At 42.7% G+C, this 22,011-nt stretch overlaps 1 protein-coding gene across 5 annotated transcripts in view; it reads left to right on the top strand.

Annotated features, from left to right (window-relative positions):
* The window catches only part of Ptprr (protein tyrosine phosphatase receptor type R), a 235,564-nt gene that overhangs the window by 212,140 nt on the left and 1,413 nt on the right, over nt 1-22,011 (top strand). For all 5 annotated transcript variants that reach the window (XM_041673784.1, XM_041673776.1, XM_041673800.1 and 2 more), the window contains one exon: nt 3,056-3,169. In XM_041673784.1, the coding sequence (XP_041529718.1) occupies nt 3,056-3,169 (114 nt within the window). The remainder of the gene's footprint in view (nt 1-3,055; nt 3,170-22,011) is intronic.

The raw sequence follows: 22,011 nt of genomic DNA, 5'->3' as shown, positions 1-22,011 counted from the left end.
ACGTTTAGTTATTGATGGAGCGTTGCTGTTTTAAGATACCATATGGATTGTGTGTATTGATAGCGCTTATTATTATGGCAGATTTGGTGGAATCATTAATGATATTCAATGCTATCTCATGATAACCAGATGGAAAATGATTTATGAAGTGGGAAACGGGCAAGTGGTCATTTGTTTTAAGGAAAACAAGTGCACACACAGGGCTCAGGGGCCACGCAGACGGCAGCAACAGTGTTCCGTGGGGTTCTCTTCCTCGCGTTTAGTTTGATGTTCACCCCCTAAAACTGACATTTCCCCCCTTATTTCATGTGAGCAAAGCAAGTAATTTATATTCATTATATAATGCCATGTATTCTGTATTTTTTAAAATAACTGATGTTGATTCATTTAACCTTCTAAATATCCTAAGAAGAAGTTCAATAAGACACATGATTTCAGATTTATTTTACTCTCCTTCTGTTTCGAAGCTTTGTGGATTAATTAAACATTCTTATGTGTGTGTGTCTATTTACCAAAGTGGCATTACTCCGTTTCTAACATTAGATTTTATCCTAAACCCTCGGAGTCAAAGGGGAAAAACTAGTTGGGTACAGTTTACGACTGAAGGCCCCACCCAAAATCATTAAACACTAAAGATATCTAAGCTGAAAGAGGCCCCTCTGCTATAGAATTAAGGCCCCTTCTGATAATTACGTCTAAGAATGAGGCCTCCTTTGTTCCCTTCATGCTGCATCCAGGCTGACAGTTATCTTTGCGCCTCCTTTCAACTCCCGGCTCAGGATCTAATCAGTTACCAGATTGGCTTTCTCTTCAAAGCATCTCCCACAATCACACTTCCTGTCCACCCATCCTAGTCCGGGCCCTTATGACCTCATCCTTGTAGTTTAAAGCTCGTTGGCTAATTGCACACACAGACCCTTCTCCCTCGGGCCAGTCTGGCCTAGCCTGTGTGCTTCTTTGAGATGATGTTCCTGCAAATGTCTGCATGGCATGCAGTCCTTGTTCAAAGCCGGTAGATGGATTCACAACACCCGAAGCAACAGTGCTTCGCCTTGACTCTGCAGATACACTAGAGATGAGTGAGTTACTTGACAGTATTTGAACAAGTTCGAATGCATGCATGAGCTTCTTTCTGGAGAGTTCCCATCAAATTCTTTTAAACCTTCATAAGAGGATGTGGCTCACTTTGTGGCCTCTCATGGAGGATATTAGTTTCCATGCCTGGTTTGTTTCCTGCTTGTCTACCCATCGAAGCTAATCTACTGCCTGTCACAAGTCACATCTTTTATTTTGCATCAAATTCTTCCTTCATATTATTGTTGCACCTGGGATATGTTCTCGATTGTGATAGAGTACCTGCCATTCCTAGTATATGGCAGAAATCCTATTTCTTCAAAGAAACAAAGTCTTTATGGATATCTCAATTAAAGGAGATCCATTCCTTATCAATTTTGTTTTAGTTACATTCAGCTGAAAAAAATCATATTAAATATGAGAAATATTATGATTCATGAGAATAAAGATAATAGGACATATGGCAGAAAAAAGACAAAAAATGCAGACTGAGCTGGGCAGTGCTGGTGCATGCTTTTAAGCCCAGCACTTTAGAGGCAGAGGCAGACAGATCTCTGTGGGCTCGATACCAGCCTGGTCTACAGAGTAAGTTCCAAGACAAGCTCCAAAGTTCCAAACAGAAACCTTGTCTCTTTTTTTTTTTTTTTTTTTTTTTTTGGTTTTTCGAGACAGGGTTTCTCTGTGGCTTTGGAGCCTGTCCTGGAACTCGCTCTGTAGACCAGGCTGGTCTCGAACTCATAGAGATCCGCCTGCCTCTGACTCCCGAGTGCTGGGATTAAAGGCGTGCGCCACCACTGCCCGGCCCTTGTCTCTAAAAACTAAAAAAAATGCAAATTGAAATGTTTGTTAGGTTAAGATTTTTCCAAGTCACGTGTTCCAGGATGAGTAAATTAGATGTTGTATTGTCACCAATGGGAGCCAGCAACAGCGAGTAAAGCGTGATAGTGTCCTTAGCTTGTGACAGGGAGCCTAGCAGCTGCACCATGAACCAATCCACAAAAAGATTTGAGGACTGGGAAGCATGATGACACGGGTTGATCATGAAATGAGGATACACTGAGCATGCGCATGTGCTACAGACAGGAAAGCACGGTCCCAAAGGCTCAGCTGACGACAGATGAGATGGGGAGGGGGGTGAGAGAGGTGCAGATGTGGAAGATGGAGCCAGGATTCCTAGGCTAGAAAACCTTACAAGGTGGATGATGCCATTGTGGGAGAGATAAAGAGATGCGTATATTTAAGTGTATTGAACTTGTGAAAAACAGTAACATCGAGAGTTCCACCTAGGAGAAGTTTGGGGACTTGAGATACAGAGTTGAGAGAAATTTACATAAAAATGGTGATCAAAATGGCAGGGGCTAAAGTTGATCCCATAGACTTGCTATGTAAGGCAGGTAAATACATAAACTCTCTAAAACACGTTGTATTTCTATTGAGTTACCATCTCAATGTAAGTGACTTGGAAATATGTGCTTCCAATCTTATTCATTCTCCTAAATAGAAGTGAATCTTTGTTTATTCACTAGACTCCAGCATCTAACCGCATCTCCTGATCAGTACTCATCCCAGAATCCCCTCTGTCCCTGTAGCAATACAATCCTTCTTGTCCTCCAGGCCTGGTTCTCTTTGATATTTTGTTTTCCACAGTTCACATTTAGACATTGTAGTGTGTCTAAATATTTCCCCTTTTTCCCCAACTGCCTATTCCTTGCCTTAATTATTCTTTCTAGAACAGTTGCAATGTCTGCACATCCTCCCAACCCCTCACCTCCTTCCACCATGCTCGTTCAACTGCTCGAAGTAAACCAAAGAGAGTTTTAAGCACAGCACAGGCTAGATGTGTGATTGTCAACCCATAGTAGCTTTATCATTGTTATTATTAGTTCTCATAGTTTCAAAGTTAAAAAGTATGCTTTAAAAATCATGCAGCTTAGCTTTGTTGCTTTTCCTTATCTTCTCGTTCCTTTTCTTTCCCATTCAGTGCAGGGATTGGGAGGACAGGATGCTTCATCGCCACATCCATTGGCTGTCAGCAGCTGAAAGAAGAGGGAGTCGTGGACGCACTAAGTATTGTCTGCCAGCTTCGCGTAGACAGGTATGTAAACGGGATGGCGTGATAGAGACCTCAGGACTGTCCCCCACAGCCTCATCTAATCCACCTCACTTCACAGACATGACAGCTCTAAGGTCCTGGGTCTCCATACTAAAGAACATGCCTTGTAGGTAGAGCATTTTGAAAGCATTTTGACTTCACAACATAAAGACCAGAGTTCAGATCCCCAGGAACCACAAAAAACATCAGTGAGCATGACAAGCAACTCATAATTCCAGAGAGCAGGAAGTGGAGGCCAGAGGTCCCCAGAACAAGTTGGCTAGCTAGACTAGCCAGAAAGTAGCCAGGTTCAATGAGAGAATGCCTTACTGTACAAGGGGAAGAGTGACTGAGGAAGACACCTAACATTAACCGTGTACTGCCACATGCACGTGTGTGCACATGTATGCACACACATGCATCCAGTGTGCCCACATATACATGTACATAGACTACAGACACACACACACTAACCCACTCCCACAACAACACACACCGGCCAAAAAGAAGAGAAGAATATGCATTACATTAAAATTATATCTAAGCAAGACAGTCTAGGTTATAGAGAGCTTACCACGAGAAGAGTCGGGGAGAGACTGATGGAATGGGGACAGGGGGAGTGAGAGAGGGGGCAGAGGAAGGAGAAGGGAAGAAACTGAAGGTTCAGGCACATGGGATAACAAGTTGGAGGCCTATTATAACAAAACTTACCACAAAACAACAACAAAAAAGACATTGAAGAAACTGGTGTATAACACCAACTGTCAGAAGCCCAAATACCAAAGCTCATGGTTAAATATTCCTCATCTTCAGTATGTTTATAATGTCTTAAATCTGAACTCCTTCGTGTATAATCTGCATTTTTCTTATGACTTAATTGAACCACTTGGTTTAGTATTTTGAACCTTTAACATGAACGCTTTGCTATTTCCAGGAGTCCTTTTTAAAATCAGCTTTCAAAATGTGATGAAACACACAGAACATCCTAGGCATTCTTGAGTGGAGAGTGTGTGTTGAGTGCACAAACACTCCCCGTTAGACAAACAATGGTCAGAATTGCCTTCACTTTACAAAACTGTGTCCATCAAGTCATCCCTCTCCCAACCCAGCACTTGGAAACCATCGTCCTGTCTGTACACTCTTGACTATTCTTGGTCCTCCTCATCCTTCTCTCCCTTCTCTTTCTTCAGCACATCCTCTTTATTCTTCTTTTCAGTTTTTTTGTTTTCATGTAGCACAGACTAGCCTCGTTATCTGTGTATAATACACTAGCACACTTGAATCTAGGTAACATTCATTATCAAAAGCAGGCTGTAACTGTCTTTTTTGTGCCTGGCTTCATTTCATGTAGCATAGTAGCTTCAAGGTTAATCCGTATTCTGACATGTGTCAGAATGCCCTGAAAAATATTCCATTATCTGTCTATAAGACACTATGCTCATCTATTTATGTGTTGATCAATGTATGTATTGGTTTTGTATTTTGTCTGTTATGAATAATGATGTCACAATGAATATTAACATGTTTATTTTAGACTCCATTTTCAATTCTTTGCGCTATTACTGGATTTAATTCCCAAATAGTCAAAAAATTCTTGTTTTCTACAAGAATTCCTACCACTTTATTTTCCTTTTTTTTTTTTAATGCAGTAGCCGTCCAAAAGTGTCTACGTGGGAAGGTTATCCTTATGATAATCGATGCTAAGTTTGAAAACAAAACAGAGAAGAAACTTTTTGCCCCCAGCTGAGCTTGAGAATGGAGTGGAGAATGGAGAGCTGGGTCAGCGATAGGGAACAAGAGTCGATGCCTCTTAAGAGTGGCTTCCAGGGAGGGTGAGAGGCACACCTCCAGGGGACAAGGCAAAGCTCTACGGGGAACACTCTACAGGGAAGAAGGTGGAAATACAGGGTTCTCTCCTTTCATACAAACAAATCATGCTAAGTAATCAGAAATCCAGGGTGGGTCTAGATATTCAACATGCAAATACAGTCTTGCAGCAACAAAGGAAGCTTTTTGCCCTTTGAGAGGGAAAGAAGAAGCCAAGATGTAAACTAGATTATATGAGCCAGAAGCATGCACTATGGAAAGATCCAGTGAAGAAGTCATGGGAGCTGAGTTCCTTGGACTTCAGCCCTGTTACCTGGGAATCCATCCCCAAAAGTACAACTGTCTGTTTACAGTTATTTAAAGTTTGTGCAATGGCCAGGCACTGAGATGCACATAATCCTAGCACTTTGGAGGCCGAGGCAAGAAGAGCGTGCTAGCTGAGAATGTACTAGCCTGAACTGAATTAGTAGTACAAACTGCATTTTAAGACCCTATCTAAAATTTAAAACACACACACACACACACACACACACAGAGAGAGAGAGAGAGAGAGAGAGAGAGAGAGAGAGAGAGAGAGAGAATTTTCCAATTAATATTTTTGAATGCCTACTGAGTTCTAAGATTTCAAAAGGAAACAAGGGTATTCTGGTAATGCAATAAGGGTGTGTGTCATGTGTGTGTGTGCGCGCGCGTGTGTGTGATATATGGCACTTGGAAAATGGGAGGCATATAGAAGCCTCTTGTAAATGTCACGTGGTTATTAGTATCTGAATTACTCTACGTATCTGCCCTTCCTTCTATGTCTTGGTTTAGTAGAGACTAACCATCATCGCAGTTCAGACTCTGGATTCTAACCCTGTGTCTCCATCTTCTCTTTCCCTGCTTCCCATTGTGTGGCCTTAGACAGCTTCCTTGACTTTCCCAATTCTTCACTTTCTCATCGGAAAAATGAAATTAATAACAGTATATACTTCCCATCGTGACAGCAAAAACTATAAATGGGAAGTTCTGTCAGTATAGGTAGTCTATGCATTAAATATGCACCTACAAGTGATACAGTCATGGATACACACACAGGTTTGCAAGCTGCATTCCAGTGGGATGAGACCCGTAATGTGGTTAAACCCTCAGCTACGTTTCTTAGCCCAACTTTACCCTCTCTATCTGCTCTGCATATTCCAAATGCTACATCCTTTCAAAGTATTTTCATTTTGGACATACTAAAATCAATCGCAATATTCCCACTCTTCAATCCTAATTGTCATCTTAGACTTGAAAGATTCTTTGGCCTGCACCCGGTTACAATATATAGTCTCAACGGGCTAAGGTGCTTGGGACCAAACTCAAGGATCTGAGTTCAATCCCCAGGACCCACATGGAAGAATGAGAGGACTGGCTTCTACAAGTTGTCCTCAGCTCTCCCACATGTGCCTTAGTGAGCTCCCTAAAACACACACAAACACACACACACACACACACACACACACACACACTAAATAAATGTGATTTAAAACCATTAGATCTGACTGTTTCTCCAGATTGGGAGACCTCTTTTCACCCCTTGGGTCCTAACGTGGAGGAGCCCAACAAGCCCAGGATTCCTGCTGTGTTGCTCGCCCCAGCATGGGACCCCAAGTCCCTGAGGCTCTCTGACCCACAGCTCCAAGTCGGATGCTGTTCTCCCTCTCCAATTCCAGAATTCCATGGACCAGCCGAAGAGCATGGAGGGCAAATCTGAGCCAAGGTGGTAGCCAGCAACACCTGCCCTGATGCCATTTCAGACTGCATACTGCGTAAGGCGCTTGGCCTGCATGTGGTTTGCTCCCGTGGCTGTTGATCTCACCCCCCATCTTCCCCCTCCCCTACTCACTTTTGTAGCCTGACCTCTGCCTTGGTCTCTACTTCCCAATCCATTCCCCTGCCGACCCCACTGAATTGTTCTCTACTTTTGAAAGGAATCACAACACTTTAAAAAAAAAATCAAATATCAAAATGCCTCCACCTCTATCTACTCCTTCCTTCCTACAGCAAATGGCCAGAAATTTTGGCCTTGGCCTTCTATCAGTACCAAGGTCTTCCCACGGGGCTGGACTTTTTTTAATTCTTGATAAACGCTTTAAAACATATCCAAATTCCCTGTTGGTTTGGTTTGCCCTTGGACTTGAGTTGCTGCCAATGCGTGTGTCAAATATATTTAACTGATTTCCTAAGACCTCAGTAAGTAAGTTCATTCTTGGAGCTGCTTCTTTGGAAAGAGACACTCTGCCTAATGAGGTTCCTTGAGAGGTTTTTCCCCAGCCTGCCTCCCTGTGTTTCTTCCTTTAGTTGCCTGGCTTTCTAGGAGTGATGAAAAACAAAACAGAAATCCTTCCTCCTCTTTTCCCCTCATCTTCCTTTTGTTTCTTCCCCATCTTTCAGCTCTTACTCTACCAGGTCAGTGTTCTCCTGATAGAGTTTACCATTAAAATTCCACTTGCGGGCTGACTCCTGCTAACAGCCATGCCTTTGACTCTGGCCAGTAAAAGGAAAGCAAACCAGGTCTGTTGGCCCAACAGTTAAGAGGCTGAGGCAGGAGGATTTTGAGTTTGAGGTTAGCCTTGATTTTTCAGTGAGCCCAAGAAAGTGGAGGATCGAAAGAGAAAAAGAGGAAGGAAGGAGAAAGGGGAGAAGGGGGGGGGAGGGACAGAGGAAGAGAGGTAGAAAGAACAAAGAAGGATAAAGAAAGAAAGGGAGGGAGGAAGGGAGGGAGGGAGAGAGGGAAGGAGGGAGGAAGTGGGGAAGGAAGGAAGGAAAATACAGTTTTAGAAAACCCAGTTTTCACCCCCGCTCTCTTGCACTGTGTCTTTCTTTAATGCCTCCTCAGCCTCCACCCTTCCTCTGTGATCTCCCTGGCCAACCTAGCCTTCTACTCAGGACCTCTCAGACATTCCAGAATGTGGGAGTCAGCAGACAGAAATGTGTTTCCTTAGGAAAACTCCACCATGCTCTGCTAAGCACACAATTCCTCTAACTCACAAAGCAAACTCAAAAGTGTGACGCAGGGAGCGCGCTCCTTATGCTCTTCTTTTCATTTTCCCAAAATAAAACAGTGACGTTAGGCCAGGCATAGTGGCACCTGCCTCTAATCCCAGCACTAGGAAGGTAGAGTAAGGGGGAGCTGGTGTTCAAAGGCACCCTCACTGAGTTTGAGGGCAAACTGGACCACATAAGAAAGACCTTGTCCCGAAAAAGAAAACAAAACAAACAACAACACAAACCACAAACATGAAAAACAAATAAAAGACAGACAGACAGACAGTAACTTGTTCAAAATCATATGATTTAGGAAGTGGCAAAGTGGATTCAAGAGGAATCCAGGACTAACGACTTCTAACTCAAACGGTTTGAATAGCTAGATGGAAGTCAACAGGATTTGGCGGTGCTTGCTGTAAAACTGCCTGACTGAGTCGCACCACGTGGGTGGTACGTTTCTAATTAAAAGCATACAGTAGGAATAGTGCACTATGGGGCTTAAACCGTTCTAGTGTGAATGACAGCTGTTTCCTAGTCACCTGGGGTGAGGGGAGTGCTGTCTGAGAAGCACAGGAAAGCTTCCGGCCACCAGGTGATCTCTGCTGTGGAGGAGGTCTCTGCTGTGTAGCGTGGATGTCTAAAATACTGCTTTTAGCCGGATGTGGTGGCACACACCTCCAAATCCCACCCCTTGCCGGCGAAAACAGAAAGTTTGACGTCAATCTCAGCCACACGCTGAATTGAGATGCCAGCCCGAGCTACAACGAGACCCTGTCTCTCATAAGTAAAATACAATATAAAACTGCTATTAGCAAGCCAGGCTTGGCCTAACAGAAACATGAGCACAGGCTTGCAAGGGAAGGGTTAAGATTTTATATCCCCCTTCCACTATTAACACTAGAGGCGGTGTCCTTTCCCAGGCTAGGAATACATAGAGAAATTGCATTTTGACTAAGAGACACAGAGAAGGGGAATCAAGACATCAAGCACACCTTGGAATGGCCTTGCAGACCAGGAACCGGTCATGTCCTATGCAGTGGAAAGACCTAGGGACATTGTCAAGAAGCAGAAAAACTCTAGCTTGAGATGCCTGTGATGGGAAAAATCAGGTCCTATGGATCCATAGTGTATAAGGGAGAGAAAGGTCAAGAGAAAATGGGGATCTCCTGGTAGAAAAACTCCAGGTGTTTCTAGGTGGTGAGAGCCGAGCATTAGCCCAAATAGCCCTCTCTCTCACCACAGAGGTGGGTTCTACACCAATCCACACATTGAAATCACTTGAAATGAGCATTACCGTGGAGTGACTGCAAGATGGGTGTTTGTAACAGGCTGTGGACCAGGCTCTAGAGATGTCTGCTCAGAGTGGTTTTCCATCCATTCGTTCATTCAACAAATGTCACTGAACATGTCATAGGGTAACCTGGTTGTGAAAAGAGGAGCGCCCTAGTGTATTTCATTACCGTGTGTCCCTCTACGAATGATTATAACGTATGGATGATTATTTATTGACCGCCTGCTAAGTGTCAGACCCTTTTAGTTACTATTCAGGCAAAGAAAAAAAGGAAGGGAGGGAGGGAGGGAGGGAAGGAGAGAGGGAGGAAGAGGGGAAGGAAGGTAAAGAAAGGAAGGAAGGGAGAGAAAGAGAGAAAGAAAGAAAGAAAGAAAGAAAGAAAGAGAGAGAGGAAAGAAGGAAGGAAGGAAGGAAGGAAGGAAGGAAGGAAGGAAGGAAGGAAAGAAACAAGTCTCAAAAAGAAGCTTTAAAGGTCTGAAAAGTTCCTGAAGTTCCCCAGCAGACGCTGATTTCAAACTGTTGCCATATTCTTCCCCACTCATTGAACCACACAAAAGTCCCCTCAAAGAACACCAGAGTGGGAAAGAAAGAAGTCCAAGAATACGTGTTGTTCTTCTAAAGTCTGGTGTGGAAAAGGACTTGAGATGGAACGTTAATTTGAACATGATAGGGACCATGACAAGGGGGAGGCTGTCCTTGGATTATTAAATACTCTTCATAGTAAGAAATAAGACTCTACACCCACAGTCCTGGCTTGAACTCTCTCACCCTCTGTGTGTGTATGCGTGTGTGTGTGTGTGTGTGTGTGTGTGTGTGTGTGTGTGTGTGCGTGTGTTACTGGAGGCTGAATCCAATGCCTCCCATTTGCTAGGTAAGCATTCCACCACTGAACTATATCCCCAATTCATGTTTTAGTTTCTTATTGTTGAGAAAGAGTTTAATTTAGTTGTCCAAACTGACTTTAAACTCAATATAGCCCAGTAAGGCCTTGAAACTCCTGATTAGCTGGAATTGCAGGCATGCACCACCAGGCCCAGCTTAAACTCTGTATTCATTTTAGCAATGGCTTCTGCCCAAAAGTCTGCCAGGCTGTGCACAGGGCATCTTCTAGTCTACCCCTCACTCTGGGCATGGTAGCTCACAGCTGTAATCCCAACACTGGAGGAACCACAACAAAAGGATCGCCATGAGCTGGGGGCCATTCTGAACTACACAGAGACTTTGAGGCCATCACAGGCTATAGAGTGAAAACTGTCTTTGAATAGAGGACAAGTAATCTACCCATCTCCACAGCTGTTTCCTCAGATAAGCCAAAGATGGCTAAGAGCCGAGAAAAAAACAAGACACTGACTTGGATGTGGGGACTTATCTCACAATCGATAAGTCAAGAGTTTGAGTGCTGGTCAGAATCAAAACTCCCATTTGGAAAAAATATATATATATACATGACAATACATTCTGGTTGTTATGAAACCAGACAAGAGAAGGTCATTTGTACTCAAATCACAAATCTGCATGCTAGCAGCAAACTTAAGTGGTCCGGTTTCAGGCCGAGCATGTAGGCTGAATGGATGTTTCCAGTTCAAAATTGTAACACAGCCTTCCAGTAGGCTCCTTGTTTTTCTGGCAAAGCACTATCGTCCCTGGCTTTTGGGAAGTTTCCATAAATAGATGCAAGTTCTCCTGGAAGATTCCTAAGTCTGTGGTTCTGCTTTATTAATACTTTTAAACATATTTGCAGCTAAAATGAGGTATCTTTTTTCTCTAAGTAGTTCAAATTCAGCGCAAAGCACCCACGCGTGTTTTATTCAGAAGAGTATTAATGGTTCATCCCCTCTTCCCCATGGTTTTCATTTTTGATCAAAAGACAAAAAGGTGCTGTAGCAATTGGGACTGACCGAGGACTGTCTGGTGGGAGAGTGTACAGGCAACCAGGCACTGTGTATAGTCAGGCATCTCAGACCATACGCCAAGATGTTTGAAGCAGATCTTACCTCTTCCCCAGCTTTCTGTGACCATTAGTCCACTCTCAACCTCTCTGCCTATTAGCATAAAGAAAGGTGGAGCCTAACCCCTTCTGTGCAAAGACCTCATTTGGGGAGTAAACGATTTCGTAGGCTTCTGCCTTGCGTTTTGAATCTCATGTTTGTAAATTAGCTTTAATTCCATGGCTCACAGTAACACCTCCATGCATTTCTTTGAAAGTCAGTGACAAATATATTGTGTTCAGTTGGTGTCCCGATACTGTTGGGAACCCACATGAACGTGAGGACCCCTCTAATAAGATGCCTTTTCAACCCCAAGGTGCAGTGATTGAAGAATGAGCCCTTGTGTTCTCAGATCCCTCTGTTGCTCCGTTGGGATCTCTGAGCCTTGGTTACATGAAGAACAATGCCATGGTAATAATAGCCATAACATTTGCTTGCTACCTACTAGGAAAAGGATGCTGTAAAAATATCTGGCCTCAGAAATAGTAACTACAGGATTCATTCTTAAAGGGGAATCTGAGACAAAAAAGGATGTCACATTTCCCAGCTCAATTCAAATATTAAATATACCTGTATGTGTGTGTGTGTTAGTACTGGGGACCGAATGTAGAGTTTCATAAATTATATCCCATCTCTCCTTTTGCTTTTTGTTTTGAAGTACAGCCTTACTAAGTTGCCCAGAGTGGCTTTGAACTCACTGTGACTGCGACCGGTCCGCAGCTTGAGATTCTCCTTCATCAACCACTCAAGTAACTGGCAATATAGGTTTATGCTAATAGACATGCTTGATTTCTTTTTAACACTCTAAACTGAATTTCTAATTTTGCTCAAATTTTTAAACGCTTAGATTTGGGATTTTTGTTGTTTGTTTAGCAAAGGCTGTTGTTTTCTGTAGTGGGAGACTCCACTAGGTTAAACACAAAGTCGTAAATTCATGTACTAACATTTTCACAATGATGCTGAACTTCTTGATATATAAACCAAGGGAAAATGCCGCCTATTTCTGATTATTTTAGTTTAGAATACTTGTTACAAACGCAAGATCTGATAAGTACAAGGGATTCTGTGCTGGCTGGTGTGGAAAGAGATGTTTGAGTAACTCACATTTTCCTGTTGAGATGGTTATCATACAACCATAGATTAGCAATTTAAAAATAAAATTAGAGGGGGCTGGAGAGATGGCTCAGTGGTTAAGAGCATTGCCTGCTCTTCCAAAGGTCCTGAGTTCAATTCCCGGCAACCACATGGTGGCTCACAAACCATCTGTAATGAGGTCTGGTGCCCGCTTCTGGCGTGCAGACATACACACAGACAGAATATTGTATACATAATAAATAAATAAAATAAATAAATATTAAAAAAATAAATAAAATAAAATTAGATGAAAGAGAGGATCCATAACATTAGTTTCAAAGAGAACACAGTGTAATCATTTTGTGTTACTTAGAAAGCCCTTTTATACTTTGTTTAATCTTCTAACCTCCAATACTAATAATTGAGAATTCAGTTGCTATGGAGATATATCAACCAGTAGCCCTTCACCATATCACTGCCTCTGTAATAGGCTCACGAAAGTGCCAAAGCGTGCGGTGGAAGGTAGTGACATAAGGTCATTTATGCACTGAATATAATATATGCTCCTATCTCTTTTTTAAAATAAGTAATAACGATGAAGGCTGAGAAGATGGCTCCATGGGTAAAGTGTTTGCCATAAAAGTGGGACCTGAATTTGAGTCTCCAAAATACATTAAAACCACAGTAGAAGGCATCTGTAATCTGAGTTCTCCTACAGTGAGATGGAGGGTGCAGATGGGAGAATTAGAAGAAGCTACTAGGCTACTAGACTTGCATATACAAAGGCAAACAATAAAGGTGTCCTGACTCAAATGAGATGGGAAGGCAAGAACTAAAACACATATGCACACACGCATCATACACACGCAATGATAATCCTAACTGATAATAATGATCCATATTAATAATATGGCCTAGGAATACTGAGGACATGCCTCATAGACGTTACAAGAGAGTGAGTCAAAGGCAGCCTGTGAATGTTCAAAGACATCCAGCAGCGAGGAGAGAAATACATGCTAGTGTAGACAGATTGCAGACATTTGCCCCCATTTTATTTCCCCCCCAAGTCCGCTGGAACCTCTGGATGCTGGCAGAATTTGAAAACAGAATCTGAGAAGTGAAATTTACATTGGAATCTCTGGCTTGAAGGCTTTCAGCACATTTCTTGACACCCCACCCTTTTCACAGAACAGGAAGCAATCTGTCTAATTCTAGTTTCTTTGCGAGTTAGCAGAATCTGGAGCTGTCTCGTGTGCTCTTACATTGGGGGGCCTTCAAAGTGGAACGATATCCAACAACTTCACTTGTAGCTTCCAGTGGGCATCACGTTATTGTTTAAATATTTTCATGGCCCACTTCAGTTTGGTAGATAGCTTTTTTTTCTTAACATACCCATCTGAGAGAAGGAACATACATATATGGCATCAATTCTATTCTAATGTATGTCCTTAAATATTCATTATCTTCAAAGTATAGCTAAAATAATTTCAGATATGAAGTTTCTGTTCCTTATTGTAATTTTATCAAGCACAGCCTAACATTGCATTTTTGTATTCCAAACTAATCACAATGCTCGCTACACCTAGTGAGTTCCAAAGACCTCATTGGAAGATGAGGAATTCTGAATTTTGGGCTTACTTATTCTCAGGACATCTAGAGATTAAGTTCTGGAAACTGATATGTGTTTTCCCAACATTCTTGTTTTTGAGATCCTAATAAGAGACCCTCTTTGTAAAATAGGTTTCACAATGGGACCTTCTAAGAACTGCCAGGACAATGTTTATCTTCATTCCTGCTAGGACTTAATTGGATGTATTTACAATAGCCCACTTATTCAGTGTGGGTGCTGGGGGAAGGTGGATAGCTGTCAAGGAAAAACTAATCTTGAAAACAATGCTAAAGCTAGTTCCGGGGATGTAGCTTAACTATTAGAGAGCTCGCCCAGCATGCCCAAAGATGTGGGTTCAACCGCCAGCACTCCATAAACCAGGAATGTTAATATATGCTTAGAATCCCAGCCCTTGGGGGTGGGTAGAGTCAGATCAGAAGTTCAAGGTCATTCTAGGTTGCACAGAGTTCAAATCCAAACTGGTATATGTGAGACACACACACACACGCACACACACAAATTAGAGCTATAGTCAAATTATCACTTGATCTGCACTGACTTTTATGTCCGACAAATATTTTAGGCCTAGAGCCTTCTACTTCAGAGAAAGTGTCAGTGTTCACAATATCTGATCCAGGGGAACTGGGCTCAGTTGGTAACATACCTTTTGTTTTGTTTGATTTGATTTTGTTGCTGTTTTATAAACATGAGGACCTGAGTTCAATCCTCAGAACCTATGTTTAGAAAATGCTGCATTTGCTCCCGTGGGCTTGTAATCCGGGTACTGGAGAGGCAGAGACCTGCAGCTTTCTGAGGGTCACTGGCCAGCAGCCCTAGCCTACTTTGAAAGTACAGACCCTGTTTAAAAAAGAGGCCCTGTTTAAAAAAGAAAAACAAAGTGGCTAGTGTCTAAGGAATTACATTTGAAGTTGTTCGCTATCTTCCATATGCACACACACACACACACACACACACACATACACACACACACCACAAAATATCTGTTCAGTATCAGCCATGGTTATTCTTTAGTTCTCCTCTGCTTTCTGTTTTTGTGTTGCTTTGCTTTTGAGAAAGGGTCTCTCTATTATATAGCTCTGTCTTTCCTGGAATTCCTTATGTAGACCAGGCTGGTCTTGAACTCATGGAGGTCAGCCTGCCTCCATCTCTGGAGTGCTGAGATTAAAAACTGGAGCCAGCATACCTGGCTTTGTTTTCTTTTCTTTAAACAGGGTCTCATGTGACCCAGTCCTAATCCTCCAGCCTCCACCTTTAAGTGTACTGAGATCACAGACTTGCCCTACTCCACCCATCTAAATTCTTCTTTCTTGATAGGACATCTGCTAAAGATCTGGGGAAACTTTTGGTAGAGGGTCTGGTACACCACGCAGCTGGGCCTTGCACCCGGACAACAGGCTTGGCCTGGCTTGACTCACGCCAAAGCCGTCGGAGCTTTACCCGAGAGGCGCATTAATGTCTACCCCTTTTGTTCTAAATTTACTGTACCAAACCTTACCAAAAGAATTCCAGATTTGAAAATAATAAAAAGCAAAGGATCGAGAGTTCCATTGTTAGCCCAGAAGTGAGTCACCCCTGCAGAATTCCTTCTGTCTACTGATTAGACCGGATACTGGCTGGGTGGTACAGCAGGAAAGGCTATAGCTGTGTGTGTGTGTGTGTGTGTGTGTGTGTGTGTGTGTGTGTGAACAGTCACAAAAGGTCACAACTTTAACATGGTAAAAGCCGAAACTCTCTCCCTGGACATCTGGGAGGCTCTAAGAGTTTTTGTCTTGTTTTGGTTTTTTTCCAAAATACCATTTCGCTTACAAAGCGTGGGCAGGGGAGTCCTACATTTTCCCCTCTTTTAACTTGAGTCGGCCCCCAGCTGGAACAATTACGTGCTTCCTTGCAGGGCTTGGCAGTACTAATGAGATGAGCTATCTGGCTGGCATGTCTAGAAAGGGTAGCGTCTCTGCAGCCTTTGTGATCTGGTTAACTGTCTTCCTATTCTACGGCCACAAGGAAAATAGAGCCGAAGCACCTTTACAATAAAGGGGGCGGCTTTGTTTCCAGAGCATAGGGTAGGACAGGAACAGGATAAACTAGTAAACTCAGACCTACCAAGAGGGAATCACCAGAACCTCACCATGGCTTGGGAGAGAACCATGACAGAGCCAAGCAACGAGGTGTAGAGATCAACCCAGGTAAAGTGTTGCCGGAACACTGATTCAAAGAAAAAATTATACAGCATTTATTTAGTACTTATGCATCAGCAGCCTCTGTGTTAAGCATTTATGAATTATCTATTAAACCCTGTGAAACCTGAAGCCTTGCAAGCTCTTCTGTGGGTATGAACAGTGGAAAACTTCTTACAGACAAAACCTCCCACAGAGCACCAATATGAAGAGACACTAAAAACACGGCTACCCTAGTGACAGCTGGAAGTGCCAGGGACTCTTGATCAGCTCACCTCCTCCTTCCCCGATGCCACTGGGGACCAGGGGCTTTCTGTGACTGTCCTACAGCTGGATGTGCTCTGATGTGTTTAATGCTCACAGTGACATGACAGCTGTCAATCACATGATTTTATAGATGGGAGAAGCCAGGTTGTGTGGGAGGAGATTAGAGACCTGTATAAAAACCGCAGAGCTCTCTGGAGTGGTGATGTTCTCCTGTATAATCCCAGCACTCGGGAGACTGTGGCTGGAGGACTGCAGGAGTTTGAGCCAAACCTGGGGTGATTTAGCGAGATGCTGACTTAAAATGATAAAAATAAATTTTAATTAATTAAATCACAAAGCCTATAGGTTTAAAAGTGAGGACCCCTGATGTCTGCCAGGCTCCTAGCCCCCTGCTTCCCATTGTACGAACTGCCTCTTCTATAGCTGCCTCGTTGTATAGAAACACATTTGGGTCATCTCCATCCAGACTTGCCCAACTTAGACCACTTCATCCTTGGCCAGGCTTGCTCTTAGTCCTACAAGGCAGACAGAGTATTAATTCACCCCAGAGTTTTATCACCAGCCCTGTCTGAGCAGAGGACACTATGTCTATAGTATCCACAGCAGCTTAGCTTGACCGGGAGCCTTTGAATTGGATTGTCCCATCTGCTCCTCACAGCAGTGCTTAGCAGGTACAACTGCCGCGTGGAAAATGCAACTGATCACTGCAGAGATGATGGGATAAGGTAAATCATCCAGTTGGTAATGGAGACCGAATTTATCTTGACAACAGTGTGTGCTGCGTTGGCCTTTGTTTTGTTCTGGTCTCTTAGCCTACTTAGATTCCTGTTGGCAATGAAGTTGACACCCTAGCATTCCAGACCTTTTCAGACTGGCAACCACTGTCAAGCTAAGGCTCTCTTGCTGTTGCTGTTTTCATTTGAATTCCCCACCACCACCATTTTGTCATTTGAGACAGTCAAAAGCCAGGTGTCATGGGTGACCTTGAACTGCCGATTCTCACCCCCCCCCACACACACACACCTATCAAGTGCTAAGATCACAGGCCTATAGGCCTAGATAATTATTCTTTTTTGGTTAATACCTACTTAATAGTAGACATAAATTATAACTTAATAGACAGTGGTTTGTGAAACCCAAATTTGCACCTAAAGAAAATTCTTCAGTTCTATGATATCTAAGCAATAATGCTAATTTCTAGCCTTCTTGTAATTAGCCAGACGATGATTCGCTGACACTTTGGGACCCTGTGCACCATAATCTCCTAAGACTTGGGACCATTGTGGAACTCTTTTAAAATCTTGGGCTATGTTTGAACTATGACCTACTGGAGGTGAGGGATCTTGTTAACGTCTGCTCTTTGAACCGCGGTTGGATGATGCGTTCGGAGTTCTGTTTGATGACGGCTGTCTTCAAAGCAATAGGTCAGAGGATCCCTGACTCTTACTTTCTAGAACTGGTTCACACAAGGAACTGCTTGTTTCTGTAGTGTAGATTTAGATTTCTGAAAATCCATAGATCCCATCTTATGGAATCAATTAGCTAGGATCAATTATTGCTAAACTGGGGTGGGGGGAGGCACATCACTATGAAATCTCTTGTAGATCCTGTAATCTATATAGTTGTATTCATTTTTCCAGAAAAATATTCTATTTTGGTTTTTCAAAACAGTTCACAAAAAACATTTTGTATGTTGTAAGAGTTTCCTTGGTCTGTTTATGTTTTGTTTCCCATTATCAGCTTACAAAAGAAAAAAAAATTTTTTCCTAGAACAACTTAAATACAACCTCAAGGTTGTATTAATTAATTAATTAATCAATCAATCAATCCTTAATTAATCAATCCTAGCTTTTAAGTTCATATAAAGTTCAATAGAATATTTTATATACAAATATATTCTGTGAAATATTTATTAAATATTTCCCAAGATGATTGTGACGAGTTCTTAAATTTTAACTGTTATCTAATGAATGCAACCTGGCAGACTTTTGCTTTGTTTTAGCCCATGATTTATCTTTTTTCACGTATCAAGGGCCAGATTATTTGAGTGATACATTACCTATTTGCCTCAGGACTCGTTAAGCACCTCTTTGATGCGAGAGCTGCTATGTGTTTTTCACTGCAGCAAATATGAAAAGCACAGCATACTTGACCTTAAAAAACTTAACTGGAAACAATGTTAAGATGAGATTAAAAAGTACATATCATATCAAATTACTCATCATAAAGACGCCATCTTCTTTTGGTCCCGTCATTTCTATTAGCTGTTGTCATTTCGTTTGGTTTTAAACAAATGACTTAGATGAGATGCAAGGCATGCCTGATGAATGCCTGGAAGGTTCCAAACTGGAAGCGAGAAATGCAAGAGCCGTATACTGAATACTAGGAATAATGATGATTCAGTACACGAGAACACTGCACTCAGAAGAATTAACAAATGGAAGTGAACAGGAACAAGTGTAAGTTCCTGTGTTTAATTTCAAATTTTCAATAGCTTCAATACAGGATGGGGAAAATAAACCTGTAATTTTCACACTCAAGACAGTCCTGCTGACTTTTAATTAGCCTAACTGTTCCTAAGAGGCAGGCTTGCTGAGTATCAAGCACCTGCAGGCCCAGTGGCCTCACCTGCTGATGTCCCTGCAATACCTACAATGTGTAGCTAAGGGAGAAAAGGTGCTTGCTGAAGAGATAGCATTGGGTATAGATCCAGCACTGTAGGAAGGCCCTAGTTCATAAAATCGCCCGTAGAGGTGGGAGATGCCGCCTGTGGGTGGCAGGGAAACCAGGCGACACAGAAATGTTGAGTAACCGCAGGATGTTTAGTCTACAGAAGAAAGATTACGGGACTTTGATGGTTGTTTTCATCACTTAGAGGACTATTGTGTGACTACAAGAGGAATCTTGAGACCTACTGGGGTTATTTCAGTTGGCCAATAGGGTGAGAGCGTTAGAGAGAGAGAGAAATTCATTTTGATGTCTTCGGAAGCCTACCTCTAAAGCTTTCTCTGTCCGTGAACATTCCAGAAGCTGGCTGACAGCCCGGCCTATAAAGAAACAAGCTCTTGCCAGTAATTCTGATGACTGTTCTTTGAGGGCTCCTCTGATGCTACTTCTTTTGTTCTTATTTTCTGAAAAAAAAAAAAAAGGAAAATACCAACACGGTTCCCATGTCTTCCTGGAGCTCTGAGATCCACAAGACTTTTGCCAGTGTGCCCTGTGTGTTCTTATCTTCCCCACCTTCACTGGCAGCAGTACCTTGACCTCGTTAACCCAATCCATTAGACTTGATAGAACCTAATCACAGCAAATCTGTTCCAACCGTGATAGCATACTGCTGAGCGACTCCACAGCGAGACAAAAACCGTGACGCCTCTAGTCCACCAGTCGGCCATGCAACTGCCATTGCTGAACAGAACAGCTAAGAAAGGGGAGAGCTTGCCTCAAGATGAGGTTAATAGTAACAGGAGGTTCACAGGCCGGAGCCCAAGAGAGGCAGTGCACACAGAGGTTCCTCTTGCAGCCCACGGCTTGACGTAGGAGTGTCGATCCTCTGAGAAAACGTCAAAGGAAGGGAGGCGCCTCTCAGTGCCCTACAGCTGCCCTCATGTTTGCTGTGGCTACCTCTCCCAAGCTATGCAGGCCAGACCAGCATCTCCTGAACACCTGCTATGCTTTTTTCAAATGTTTCCAGATGTCATCTTACAATTAGGAAAAAAACATGACATCTCTCTCTCTCTCAGCTGCTGTTTCTCTTGCCACCTTCTGACCAGTCCTTGCTCGGTCAACAGAACGTGCAGTTCTACTGGAAAAGACTGTGGTACTGTTCCTACAAGGAAGTGGCTAACACTGGAAACTGAAGTCACCTCTTCACTTCTTGCCCAATGCATGGTCTTGGCACCGTGTCAAGGCTGCCTGAGGAACCTCTGCCTAGCTCAGGGGGTGTAGTGTCGCTGCTTTAGTAGTTTGACAGGCGTACGTACAAGGCCAGTTTCAGTTGTCATTCACCAAAGTCATGTCACAGTGCGAACAACGCATCATGTCTTCAAGTTGGGATGGCTTACGTGATCAAAAAATTGTTTTGAGTAGTACCAAACACCACTAGGGAAAAAAAAAAACTCCTTAAAAGCAAGACTAAAACTTAAATAGGATTTGCTGTGTGGCTAAAGAGTTACAGAGAGATTACAAAAGTTTGGATAATTACTCTAGTGGCAACTCTTAGTGAAATGACGAATAGGTAACTTTTGTATTAAGGTTTGACAGTTTATCAAGCTAAAGAACCATCACCCTAGGAGAAAACGTGAAAAAAAGTATTATGCATATCAAAATATGATGAGAACTAGGGACTTTTCTCCCAAAGAAGCTGCCTTCTTCCAATCTATGCCATTGGGAAGGCTGAACAGCTGGTGGTGATAATGGGTGGCAAAGAGGAAAAGCAAGAATCAATTCCCAGTTTCCAGTCAGCTGAAGGATCCGCCCACTATTGTGTTTAGATGCCTCGCACACCCAAAGGCTGCTTGGTGCCCTCACAGCCTTAAATAAAGCACTTCCCAGTAGGTCTTTCATTTGTATTAAGAGCAATAGATCACAGCGCGGCTGTGCTTTGTTAACCCGCTGTCGCCATCCCTTTTAGCCCAAATGCATAATGCATTTTAACAGAAGAGGGATGGGAAGGGTCCAGCGAAACTAAAACCTCCACTCCAGCTGCTGTGAGTTTAACACTCAGGGTGACTTTGTCACCTAGCCACTGCCTGGCTTTAACAGAAGAGGGGACTGAGACCAAACGCTTTTAAGGAAGTTATGTGCAGCACACAGGTAAAAATTAGCACAGGAAGGGTTGGAGCTAGATGGCCTGACTCACCCCAGAGTCCGAGTATTCAACTGTAAGGTTCTGTCACTGCTCTGATAACAGTACAGTAGGTAACAGCACTTCCAGAAGGCAGGAGGATCGAGTTCAAGGTCATCCTCTACCACAAAACACTAAAATAAATAATCAGGTGCCTAGAGTGCATGGCATTATATTGAGCCATATTATGTATATATATATATATATATATATATATATATATATATATATGAGAGAGCACACACATATGTACACATATGTAGAGGTGGGGGGAGAGAGAAAGCATGATCCATGCATTCCTAAATGATGGAGAGATGTTCTGGAGAATGTAACATCGAACAACTTTGTTGTATAAACACTATATAGTACATGTGTACAAACCCAGACAGCACAGCCTACCACACACCTAGATGATACAATATGTATACAGCATTTCCTGCTTCTCCCAAAACCATCAAGAACCAATGAATACCCAAGAGAAGATAGTGCAGTCGAGTACAGTAACTACATACGGTGCTGTGGCTGCCAGCCTAACGTGACATACAGTTTTCCAGCCAATTAAAATTAAAGTAGGTGTATAAGCTAAGTAACACCAAGAAGAATGGTAAATAGCAATGCTAACAACAAAGTCATTTGTCATCATTCTGCATTATTAGGGAATGTACAGAGTAATTACAGCTGTCAGAGGGTGGGCTGGTCCATACCAGAGTCATCATTATCACTAACCTATGAGTAG

Source organism: Microtus oregoni, unplaced genomic scaffold, assembly GCF_018167655.1.
Source record: "Microtus oregoni isolate MIOR12 unplaced genomic scaffold, Mior012 000001F_ref0000356, whole genome shotgun sequence".
Taxonomy (NCBI): domain Eukaryota; kingdom Metazoa; phylum Chordata; class Mammalia; order Rodentia; family Cricetidae; genus Microtus; species Microtus oregoni.
Note: the sequence above shows the minus strand (reverse complement) of the source record. Positions and strands in the feature narration are given on the sequence as shown.